This window comes from Melopsittacus undulatus, chromosome 18 (genome assembly GCF_012275295.1).
Source record: "Melopsittacus undulatus isolate bMelUnd1 chromosome 18, bMelUnd1.mat.Z, whole genome shotgun sequence".
In the NCBI taxonomy this organism is placed as follows: domain Eukaryota; kingdom Metazoa; phylum Chordata; class Aves; order Psittaciformes; family Psittaculidae; genus Melopsittacus; species Melopsittacus undulatus.
This window is the reverse complement of record NC_047544.1, coordinates 3,787,154-3,799,586: the sequence shown is the minus strand read 5'-3', so window position 1 is coordinate 3,799,586 and position 12,433 is coordinate 3,787,154. Positions and strand designations below refer to the sequence as shown.

General features: G+C 39.8%; 1 protein-coding gene across 2 annotated transcripts in view; it reads left to right on the top strand.

Moving 5' to 3' along the window:
- PPP2R2A (protein phosphatase 2 regulatory subunit Balpha) overlaps positions 1-7,227 on the top strand; it is a 36,143-nt gene extending 28,916 nt beyond the window's left edge. For both annotated transcript variants that reach the window (XM_034070464.1, XM_005142609.3), the window contains exons 4-10: positions 1,636-1,801; positions 2,363-2,475; positions 2,743-2,920; positions 3,610-3,774; positions 4,251-4,420; positions 5,243-5,334; positions 6,223-7,227. In XM_034070464.1, coding sequence (XP_033926355.1) covers positions 1,636-1,801; positions 2,363-2,475; positions 2,743-2,920; positions 3,610-3,774; positions 4,251-4,420; positions 5,243-5,334; positions 6,223-6,502 — 1,164 coding nt within the window. In that variant the 3' untranslated portion in view covers positions 6,503-7,227. The remainder of the gene's footprint in view (positions 1-1,635; positions 1,802-2,362; positions 2,476-2,742; positions 2,921-3,609; positions 3,775-4,250; positions 4,421-5,242; positions 5,335-6,222) is intronic.
- Positions 7,228-12,433: the final 5,206 nt, after the last annotated feature.

The following is a 12,433-nucleotide window of genomic DNA, read 5'->3' as shown; positions in this document are numbered from 1 at the left end:
GAGTGCCATGAGATAGTCTGATGGTTTAAATATTGCCTTTATCCCAAGGGTGGATTTCATCTCTTTATATATTACTCTAGTCCTTTACTACTCTCCTACTCTAATAGAGCTTTGCTAGACTCCACAAGAAGTATATTTAAGACTCAGTCGCTATGGTAAGTATGGAATTGAAGGAAAGTTCCCTGAATCATGACCAGCATTTCCTAAAGCACAATAGACTTCCTTTTGAAGTTGCCTGTTCTGGGCAGTGACCCTGCTTTAACTTGCTAGGTCTAACTGAAACTTGGAACAAAGGTTCTTCCATTCTCTAGGGTGGGAAAGCCAGTGCAATTGATAGGTGTGGTACAACATCCTAGTTCCAAATTGTATTTCTAAGCATTTTGTCCACATTTCCCTCCCCCACAGCTTATTGTAAAATGCAAGAACTCTTGGCAGCTATTAATGTAAGGGTATGAAGCAAGAGAAAATGATGTGAGGAATGTGATACATGTGGGCTTGCAAGGATCATATTAAGAAGTAGGTTCTGGTGAGGTGCTAAGGGATGAAATGAATAGATGGACATGGGACACACAAGGGAAGGAAGGAGCAAAGTCCCTAGTCAAGAATATATCCCAGGAAAGGCAATCTCATGAAGGAGGTGGGACGGGACTATATTGCGAAATTAAGCTTAAGTTAATATCAGGTACCCCAAGTAAGCACTGCTTCCAAAATGGGAGTTTAAGGTTCAGTTCACCCAGTGCAGTATTGGTGTTAGGAAGCCACTGCCTAAAACATATCTTGTAGGAAGAGGAATCGTGCAGGTTTGGAGGCCTTTCAGTTTTCCAGACAGTTCCATCCTGCACAGGCTGACTGCAGGTGTGACTTTTCATGTCAGAGGTGTATTATAGCAGAGGTGGGTTTTTTTCCTTCTCACCCCCATCTCCAAATGAGGAAGAAAAAACTGCTTAAGCAGTGTAGAAGGTCTTGGGGAATGTGGAGCTGCTTGTATAAATTTAGAGGTGACATGTGGGATTTCGATAGTGTGCCTAGCAAGCTGAACTTGCCCACAGAGTAGATCTGACATATGTGTGGCTGTGTAGTTCTCTTGGGGAATGTTCTTAAAAGACAAAGGTGGAAATATTAAAGATGAGAGAATGATGAAGATTTTTGAGGGTTTTTTTGCTTCTTAAGAAAAGAAACCTTACCATGCTTACAGTGTTCAGGTAAAATGCTAGTTTGTAAGCTGAACTGCTTGGAATTAACATGAGAACTTGTTGGAGGTGATATTCATGTGGCTGAGGGGAGTTTCTGGAAAGAACAGCAATCCAAAGTTGCTGCCATAACTGTCTCTGACGTTTTCTTAGCCAGAATGATAGGAACTGTAATCAGAACCTTGCAATAGATGATCCTCATTTTTGTCTGTTCCACAGGCTCGTTGCAGTAAGGCAAGTTGTACACCAAAGGGTACTCATGGCAGCTCTGGCACAGGCAACCAGAGAGTGTAGTCTTAACCTATTTTTATGCTATTTTTTATGCTCACTAGCAGTCTGCCTGTGTATCTTGCTGCATAAATATCTAGTTCTGGCTTCTGCCTGCAGCCTTGAAAAGCATTCTGTACATTGCATACATACCTTGATCATTTCATTTTCTTTTTAGAACAAAACCCAGTCTCACAGTAGAGGAGAATACAATGTTTACAGTACCTTTCAAAGCCATGAACCAGAGTTTGACTACTTGAAAAGTTTAGAAATTGAAGAGAAGATCAACAAAATTAGGTGGTTACCCCAGAAAAATGCTGCTCAGTTTTTATTGTCTACAAATGGTAAGTTATGGCTTCACAGTTAATTTTGCATGGTAACCTCGTTGCATACGTTTGCTATTCGGATTTTGTCTGATTTCTCTCCCCTTCCAAAAGGCCAGAAGCAAGTTGGTTTTTTTGTCCACGTGTCTAGGGATGTGGCTGTGCAGGAATTACTGTTTGAACTGTCCTGTTCTTCTGGCTCACCTGGATGCAGGAGTCCCATAGCACGGGGTGGTGTATTCGTCTTTCCTGATACAGTTGTTTTAGAGCAAAGGGGCTTGGTGAAGGTGTCATTGAGTACCTTCACCCATGTATCATTAACTGTGAGCGAGCTGACATTAATCATTCATAACAGTCCTCATTCTAATTGAATCTTGCTGTAACTTTATAAAGAACAAACTGTGGAGGAGGTCTTTCAAATGCTTTTTATCTTTTCTTGTTTTCTTCAAGCAGTATTTTTGTCTCTTCAGTACACGTAGGTGGTCTTGCTTGAAGGCTTCGTGTTAAAGTGCATCAACTGTGAAGATGAGTATCTTTCCTACAGCTTTGGTGTTTTAAAAAACTGTGGCCATTTTATTTCAGATAAAACCATAAAGTTATGGAAAATCAGTGAAAGGGACAAAAGACCAGAGGGTTATAATTTAAAGGAGGAAGATGGACGGTATAGGGATCCTACTACAGTTACAACACTACGGGTGAGTAGTTCACTTGGTGGATTAGCTACACTGAAGTGATCTCTTGTCTCCCTCCCCTGGCACCACAGATTAGCCTGTGGCTTAGTGAGTAACTGTCCCATCATATTATTAAGGTTACATTTTCTGTGATGCTAGCTGGCAGACATTTACTTCTGATATGATACTGAGATATTTTAATTGACTTGATGTATGTGAGCAGTGTGTTTGAGTGCTGCTGTGTTTGTAGTATGTTTGCATCTCAAACTTCCATTGCTTTGTATTTTGCAGGTGCCAGTATTCAGGCCCATGGACCTCATGGTTGAAGCTAGTCCACGAAGAATATTTGCCAATGCTCACACGTATCACATCAATTCCATCTCCATTAATAGCGATTATGAAACGTACCTATCTGCAGATGACTTGCGGATTAACCTGTGGCACCTAGAAATTACAGACAGAAGTTTTAGTATCTTTTTTTGGTGGCAACAAAGCTGTTGGATTTTCTTTCCTTTCATGAAAAGCTTTTTGTGTAGTGTGTCTCTCCACATCCTGGTTCTTTCTCCCTATTGCTGCTGAAGAGGTGGCTCAGCATGAGCAGTATAAGGAGTAGTTGTCATCTGCATGGTGCAAAACACTCTTAGGAAAGGAAAAAAAGCTGAAGGGTTCAAGTGAGATGAGCAGTTCTGGAAGGCAGGATCACGGTGAACTGTCTTGTGAACATATTCTTGACTTGCAGTAAGAAGCAAGTCAGAAGTAATACCCTTCTCTCAACAGTGCTTACGCCTTTTTGCCTTCTAGCATAACCATCAGCCCCTCTCATGTGTGCACCTGCAGATGTTATAGGCAGTAGGATCACAGGAATATGTTTGGAGATGCCTTCTTTATAATGTAGTAATTGGAACTGAAACAAAATAAAGTTCTGTGTGATGAATCTTTGGCATATACTAAGCAGCCTTTCGCTGTTACGAGCATTAACTTCAAACTGCTATAGTATGCAGTGTTATAGTTTGTTTTCTAGACAAACTGAGACTTGATTCTCACTTCTATCCAGTTTGTGACTGGGTCCCACAGTCCTAAAAAAGCATGGCTGGAGGCTTTTAAAGCTGAAAGATGGGTTGTGAAAATTGGAGAACGTTTCTTAACAAAATGCTGTAGATATTGTAGATATTAAGCCTGCCAACATGGAGGAGCTCACAGAGGTGATAACAGCGGCAGAGTTCCACCCAAACAGCTGTAACACATTTGTGTACAGCAGCAGTAAAGGAACAATTCGTCTCTGTGATATGAGAGCATCAGCACTCTGTGACCGACATTCAAAATGTAAGTTCTGTCTTGCACTGTTGTCATTTTCTGGAATATGATTATGTTGCTGCTAGATGAAATGAGGCACTGACTAGGAATAGATTAAGCATTGAATTCTGTGTATTTGTATTGGATTTCTGAAGTGTATTGACTAGATAAATCTAAAGCCTATATTCTAAATAAATCTTAAAGTAGGTTCATGTTTTGCCAAAGTAATGAATAAAATTATTAGCAGCTTAAGCTGGGGAGTCTACCTAGACAATGGGCTTGGAATGGCCTTCTGCAGCCTTCAGGAAGCCAAATACTAGTTGCTTGGTGTGTACTTGATGCTGGAAATCTTACATGTGTGAATGAAGACTCCAAGTATTAGTGAGTAATTCACTTACAAGTGGATTATGGCAAGGTTATTGAGAGGTTGTTAACCTAATGTGGGTGTATTGTATTAGACGAGACACAAGCTTACTTCTTGAAATGCCTGTCTTATTTTCCTACAGTGTTTGAAGAACCAGAAGATCCTAGCAACAGATCGTTTTTCTCTGAAATCATCTCTTCCATATCTGATGTCAAATTTAGCCATAGTGGTCGATACATGATGACTAGAGATTATCTGTCAGTGAAGATCTGGGATTTAAATATGGAAAACAGACCTGTGGAAACATACCAGGTATTTGGTGAAGATGATGCAGGCTAGAAATTAAAACCTTGAAGGATACTGAGTTTTACTAATATTCTTGATGTAGCAGTTAGACTTTTGTCTACAGATGACTATATCCAGGGAAAGCATTGGTGGGATATGTGTGTTTCACACATGTGCTTAAGGATCTTGCTAGTTGCAGGCTGACTGCAGAACCCTAACACATGTTTGGGTATGAAAAAGCCTCCCTCTTACCCAGTAAAGGCTATCTTCAGCAGTAAGATAGCATAAGTCTTCAGATGACTTTATATTCTTGTGTTCCTTCCTGGACAAAGTGGGAGGAGGTAAAACATTTCCTTTGCAGAAGATGTTTTTAGCCAGCACTGAAAATTGCTGTGGTGTTTCCTGTATAAGGAAATTTAGGACGGGATCTTCTCATCTGACATAGGAAAATCATGTCATCAGCCATCAGTCACCAAAGCATGAATTTTAGAAATAAGCTAAGTCTTTCAGGTATCTGAAAGGATAGTGAGGATATGAGAGCTGCTTGGAGAGGGAGAGCATTCTGAATGGCTGCCCAGTTCTAGGAGACAGCTGTTTCCCTTCCCTGAATGATTTGCTACTATTTGAGTTCATGTGAAGTCTTTGTAGAGCAGAATGTGTTAATTCAGGCCTCTGTTCATTCTGCTCCTCATCCATCCAGAGGAGGGGGCTGTGTGTGCTCTGGTGGAGAGGGTGTGAGCAGTCACATACTTCATTATGCTTGGAACAGGCTCTGTGCAGGTTGCTTTACAGGTGTGCAGGTTAAATATACCTTCAGTTTATCTACCTCAGTTTTTTGTCTTTTTGCAGGTGCATGAATACCTCAGAAGTAAACTTTGCTCACTCTATGAGAATGATTGCATTTTTGACAAATTTGAATGCTGTTGGAATGGATCAGACAGGCAAGTTTGATTCTCTTCTCTATGCACTTAAGTTATTTTTAAAATGGGCAACTTGAAGCATGACCTCGTATCTGTCTGGTTTTATTCAAGGACTGGCTTGGATAATATTTTAGTACTTCAGTAAACTTAAATGGATGTATATTAGCTCTTAATCCTTGATGTAGCAAAGCATGTTCTGATTAAGCTGCCTTGTCAGCATGTAGGACACTTAAGAAAAATCTTCTAGGGACTCTCTTTGTTACAAGAAGTTGTTTGCCTTGCTTGGGCAAGGCTGAGTAGCCAGTTACAGCATTTAAGACAGCTATTGCTTTTGTGTTAATCATGTCATTAACTGCTTATTTGCTAGATCTAAATCAGTTCTTTGTAGCCCTACCAGTATTGTCAGATAGAGGTTGTTGGGTTTTTTTTAAACTTTGTATCTGTTTAAGTATTCTTTGAGGCAAAGTAAGGGCAGGGAAACTTGTAAGTGTATATGTCATATAAGGATCTCCTGTAAGGTATTATCACAAACTCAATATGTTTGTTAGTACCTGAATTCATGCAGCTTTCATGTAACTAAAATTATGTGGCTAAAAATACAATGTAATTTGCTTTTGTTAGTTTGCTTCCTCACGTGTGTGTGAGAAGCAAACTGAGTGATGGCAAATTAAAGTGCTTAGATAACTGGACCTTTTAAGGTACACACTTTAAGGAGAAAGATACTATTTTTTTTAATATATAAAACATTCCAATGCCTTAGTTTCACTTTAGCTTGTAGAAGGTAATGGCAAGGCTGCCTACTTTCTGATTATACAATAAGGCATGATCTTCATTGGGACCCTCAGGCTTCATGCAAGGAGAGGTTATTTTCAACTGAACTATTCCTTTCTTCTTTCTCCCTCTCTGCAGCATTGTCATGACAGGATCTTACAACAACTTCTTCAGAATGTTTGACAGGAACACAAAGCGAGACATCACCTTAGAGGCATCCCGGGAAAACAACAAGCCCCGTACCGTGTTGAAGCCCCGTAAAGTATGTGCAAGTGGTAAGCGAAAGAAGGATGAAATCAGTGTTGACAGCCTAGACTTCAACAAGAAGATTCTACACACAGCCTGGCATCCTAAGGAGAACATCATTGCCGTAGCTACTACAAACAACTTGTATATATTTCAAGACAAAATGAATTAGGGTTGGCATTCCTACCTGAAGAGTCCACTTCCTGCATAGTTGAAATAGTTGAATCTAGCATTTGTACCTGTAAACGAAAGAGAATGAGAGGTCCATTATGGCACCCCCTTTCCAGTGTTTAAAAATGTGCCATATGACAACACACTTTTATAGCTACATGGAGAAAGCTCTGTTGATGTGTCACTGCGTTCTTCTCCATGTCTGCTAGCCATTTAGGTGAGGATAGGGCACTTTTTAATTTAAATGACTACTTGCACCATCTTGCCTAATGGACTAGATTGGACTGTATCAACATCGGTTTACTCCACTTTTTATGCCTTCCATTGTGATGACGTCCAACACAGGGAAAGCCTTCAGTCATGCTATGGGATTTAATTGTGTAACCTCATTACTGTATCATTCGTGGCCCCCTTTTTTTATTAAATACAGCTCATTCTTGCTGTGGCTTGTAGCATTCCTCCTCCTTCTGGCCTCCTGGACTCCCCCTTTCCTTTTCACCCCCCTCCACCTCGCCTTGGTGGTGGTGTAGAAAAAACCCAACAAAATAAAGCACATGAAATGGGTCCGTTTGGGGTCAGTGGTAAAGGGGGTCTGTGTTGCAACCAATGTTTTAATAAACAGTTGACTGTAATCACTCCTTGCCATGTCTGGCACCAAAAAAAAAAAAAAAAAAGGAGAAAATAAGGAAAAAAACAAACTACTGAATAAAAGTGACAAAAAATGGAGAATCTGGGTTTTTTTTTGGGGTTTTTGTTTTTTTTTAATCTACCTCTTTATACAAATACTCTGTGTTTTACCTTAGATGCATGAAAATAAAATGATGTTTTTTGTAATGATTTTAACCAGTATTAATTATTTTTCATGGGAACGAAGAGAGGGAGGGATTTCACAAGTAGCTGCATTCGTTCATGAATGACCAGAACACCACTTCCATTTCAAGTCCATGAACTGCTGTCAGATTTTGCCACAATCTGAACAGGTCAGATACTGTTCCAATATCCTTGAAGGCTCTTTTTTAAAAACCCTATTACTTAAATTGGAAGAGGAATAGAATTTTCAGGTTTTAAAATCTGTTTTACGGGACTAACGTCTTAATGTTTGGTTTTGTCCTGGTTTCTTCAATGCCTTGTTTTAGGATACGATACCTTTAATGCCTTGTTTAGAGTACAAAGTCCCCTGTGGCTTCTTAAACTGTTGTCTGAACTCTTGTCTGGCAGTATGATGTTCTGTAGTGCACAATACCACGTGATTACATAGATAATGACTACACTGCATTCTGAGATGCTCTATTTTCTGTATTTTATTGCTATCAGTAACTGAGTGGAAATGTAGTTTTACCATGCAAGTGTTGCTTTTGGCTTTGCAAAGTGACTGCACTTACAGAAATGTTAAATGATGCAACGATCAGAAAATACGTGGAGTACAGAAGCTGCATGAAATAAGTGTTCATAGTTATTTGAGAGATTTAAACTCTTCAGCAAATAAGGCTTATCCAAAGATGAACTAGATATCGATGCTTTATAAGGCTCATGAGTTTTTACCTCCAGATATTTTTGCTAATTGTGCTTTTAGGTTTCCTCCTCCTTCAAAGAAATGTTCAGAATGAAGTTTGAAAGTCGTAGTGAACTTACCTTGACTCGGAGAATTTTCACTTTTCAGTTACCTATATTTAAATTATTTCTGTGGCTTAGTTAATAGGTAGTTATTATAATGCCTTTATTATTTGATCAACTAAGATACTGTTTCTGCTGTAAAATTATGGCTGGGTTAGAGGCTAACAAGACTACTATTGCAGTCATACTTTAATTTAACTCCTTGTGCAGTGGTTTGAAAATGTAAAAAATTCTAATATTTATTAGATCTGGTTCTCTTAAATACAGTATTTGTCTTGTAACATGCATGCCTGACCATGAGCCTTTGTAAGGGGTTTACCTTTATTTTTTTCACCTGTTAGCCTTGTAAAGAATTGAACTGCCCCAGAGACAGCAACTGTTCTCCAATGGGTGAATAAACTAATAGGCCCTATTCCTGCTTGCATAGCATGTGACTAATTTTACTCATGACTATACTTGCTAACAGTTAAGGAAACAACTTGTTGAGTAACATTAATCATGTGTATAGGTGTTGACAGGATCAGGGCCAAGGTTTATTCTTTCTCTTATCACAAGGGCGAAGAGGTAATTAGATGCTTCTTTTGCATCAGAGCTGGTAAAATTCATCTCCGTTTTGTGAAGAAGGGTGTAGGTTTAATGACTGCTATTTGGGGAAGTTGGAGGGTCATGGTATTAAGACTGCCACACTTCTATCTATCCCGAATGATGCACTGAATACCTGAGAAGTCGCTTAGCGCAGAGACAGAAGGAAGTGAGGATGTGAAGATGACACAGAAGGGAACAGGTAGATTTCCCAGAGGACAAAGTGCAGCCTCCAAGCAATACTACAGTCAAGCGAAACCACCTCAGACCTCAGCTGTGCATGTTGGGATGGAATCGGGGGTTCTAACACTAGTCTTGGGCAGGAGTTTTGCTTATGGCAGTAGCAGCGATCCCTGGCATGTCATCTGAGGTTTAATTTATCCTCACCAAAACCAGCTACTGACTTCGGTGTCATACTATCCAACTAGAGAATTCTCTAAGCACACTGTCCATTGACATATGCTGTAAAACTTATATTTTATTAATAAAAGTATGCATAGAATACATCTTGTCAAGTTGCTTTTTATCCTGTCCTGGCCCTCTCCTTTTTCTCTTATTTGCAGGTGGTTTTGAAATTACTGATCTCTTCCCTCCAGCACATTGCCTGGTGCCCCATTACACTACTCCTGCAGTGTGATTTCTGAGTGTCTCCTGGAACACTTCCCAGGCAGGGGGTGCTGGGGTGCCCAACAGCAGCTGCTCTGCTCTAGAGGTCTCTTCCAGTGCCCCATGAAACAATACAAATTCTCAGTTCTCTGTCCTTTAATACCAGATGAAATACAGACAAGTTCTGTTACCTGCTGTCTTATCTGGAAGCAGAATGCCAAGAACTGCTACTTAAGCAGTTAGTATCTGTAAAATTACAGGCATACTCTGAACCTCAGTGATCCTGCTGTCAACAGTTAACGTTCAGTGTAAGCTGGTTATCCAACTGGTACAATGCTGGGGGGTCAGAGTTCTGTGGCTGTTGTGTCTTCACTATTTTCCTGTTGAGAAATGCCTGATGCCTTGAAAACAGTTGAATATGCAGCAACACCCTGCTTTCCCTTCCTGTTCTGTTGAAGCAGGACTAACTCCTACTCTAGAATTTATTTAACTACATATTCTTCTACTCTAAGCCAAACTGGAAAAGCCACAGTTGGTGCTGATAAGCAGAAACCTGTACTTCCCCCTCTTAGGGAGGAGCTGCTGGATGATGGAATGCTAATACTTTTGTAATTGTTTTATTGTTGGCTCTGGAATTAGTTGTTCATAGGCACAACATAATCTCCTTCGCACTGGTCTTCAGCTCTTCACCTCAGGCTGCAGAGAAGGTGTACAGCCTCCCAGTTCACAAGATAACACTTCTGACATAAATTGAACAAAAGCTCTTTCATTTTGCCCTTTGCCATGTCATTAATAAGTCCAGGGATGGATGTACTGGATCGAGATGTGAGAGGTGTGCTGGAAGTGAGGTTGTTGTTTAATGACTAGTGGTGTCTTACGTGACTTGTCTGTTTGCTTTTAGCAAACATTTATTTAACCTGATACAGAAAGGTTTGGGCTTGTAAAAATGAGTGGTGGAAGAAAACTATAGCGGCTGGAATAGAAAGAGAGCATTTCTTTCTACACTGATAGAACTGAGACCCTAAGAAACTGCGACTTCTGTTTCTATACCAAATCTACCTTTGAATTTTAATAATCTCAACCTTTTGCAAACAATCTGTCTATTGTTTCTCCTCCACAAGAGCCCTTGCAATTCTGTCGGTGCTCTCCACTAGGAGGCAAAATGTTACCGAAGAGAGGTGGATGCTTCAGAAATGCAGGGGATCATGGTTAGATGCTGTGACTGTGCCTCGAAGCCATCTTCAGAATTGCCAGTCATCTGCAAGGACTATATGATCAGTTGTTGTTAGATATAAAAAACAAGCAAAGCATTTCCAGGATGCATCATCACTACCTCTGGCATGAAGATACCAACTGAGGTGTGGAGGGAAAAGACTATTTGCTGGCAGGTGGATGCTGGCATCCATTTTAGCAACAGCTTAACATTTTTTTCAGATTTGGGGCATGGAAGTACAACACAAAGAAAATAAAAGTAATTGCAGCATGTTTAAGACTACCTCGTTCCTTACTTAAATTGCTTCAAACGTTTACAACACCTTGGAACTGTGAGAATAGAGGGGTGGGATTAGGTTGGCTCTGCTGCTTTTCAAGATAAACGATGTGGCTGGGTACTTGTTTGATTTTGATCAACTTAAAGGCTTTTTCTAACTTTCCAGAAGAAAAACCTGAATGTACTTTGGTGTACATGGCCTTTCCCAGGAGTTTATGGCCATTGTTTCTCTTCTATTAACATGTGGTTTTCTGTCCCTCCAACCTTGCTATTGTCATAGCATTTTCCATCCAAGGATTCAAATTACTTTACAAACATTAATTAAATCACCCAACTGCCTTCAGGAACCTGTGTAGTGGTTAGAGCACAAGGCTGAAAGTCAGGACTTGTGAATGCTATTTCTGGCTCTGCATTGACTCACTCTATAATCTTGATTAATTTATTTCTGAGTCAGAAATTTTAATAGTCCCACTTTACTGATAAATATTCATGCCACAGGTATTACAGCAAATGCTTCCTGAATGATGGAGGTGACAAATAGTCATGATGCTGGCCTGTGATTGTCAGGGTTGCAAAGTAGGATAGGGTTACCTGGGCAGGTTTTCTATTCAAAACTGTGAGTAGCTTATTGTTCTGATTCCAGTCTGGAAGTTATCTGTGGCCTTTCTGATTGATGAAATTATTTAAATTACTACTTTGTTTTTATTACACACAGCCAATTCCCTACCAGAGATATCCCAGAGACACACAGATTTTCCACAGGGTCACACATTCAGTACAGTTGCACAGTCCATTTGGTAAGAATGGTACTGTAAAGTCCTACAATTTGTATTTTCATGGTTGCTGGTGGGAGGGGTTTATGATATAAAAGGCTCCTTTACTGCTGCTGGGAAGCAAAATACTTATGTATATGTGTGTGAGATGGTACTGAAGGTACACTACCAAAACCACTATAGGCCGCAAAATAAACCTTGAAGATTAAGTGATGTTGAACAGAATGAAGTTACTAAAGATGATTTCTCAAGCTGTGAAGGTGAATTAAATAATCATCTGAGAGAAAGTTAGTCTTGCTGTTCTTTTTGTTAGATGTGTGTGGAAAAGGAGGTTGGTAACAGAAGAATCCCAGTAAAGGTTGTGCTAACTGCCATACCAAGTATCTACATGAAGCTGCTTGAGGAACTGACTCACTAAAATTAATAATTTAGAAGAACCTTGTTTTCTACATATGATCATTTCATGAAAGCAGCTTAGAATAGGTAATTGGTACAGAAGTTACTCATACTACGACTGAAGAAACCTCAGCAAGGTAAGGTGCATGATGAGAGATGTTTGCATCTCTCACACTGCATTTGAAAGTCTCTTCCATGGAAATTCAGTGTTATTCCCAGCCTCAGTACAGCAGCATGTGCATAAATACCCTGAGGTCACTTCTTAATTTTCATGCTGAAAGGAAACTGTGGCACACACTAATAATTTCACTTTTTGTAGCTACTTTTGCATCCCAGAACAAGTCCCATTTTGTTACAGATGCCATCTTCTCTTAACTGTCTGCCAAGAATTAAAAAACCTGCCATACAAAAGGGTGGGTTGTCTGCTAAACCTCATTTCAGATGGGTATTAAAGACCATTACTTCTTTCAGG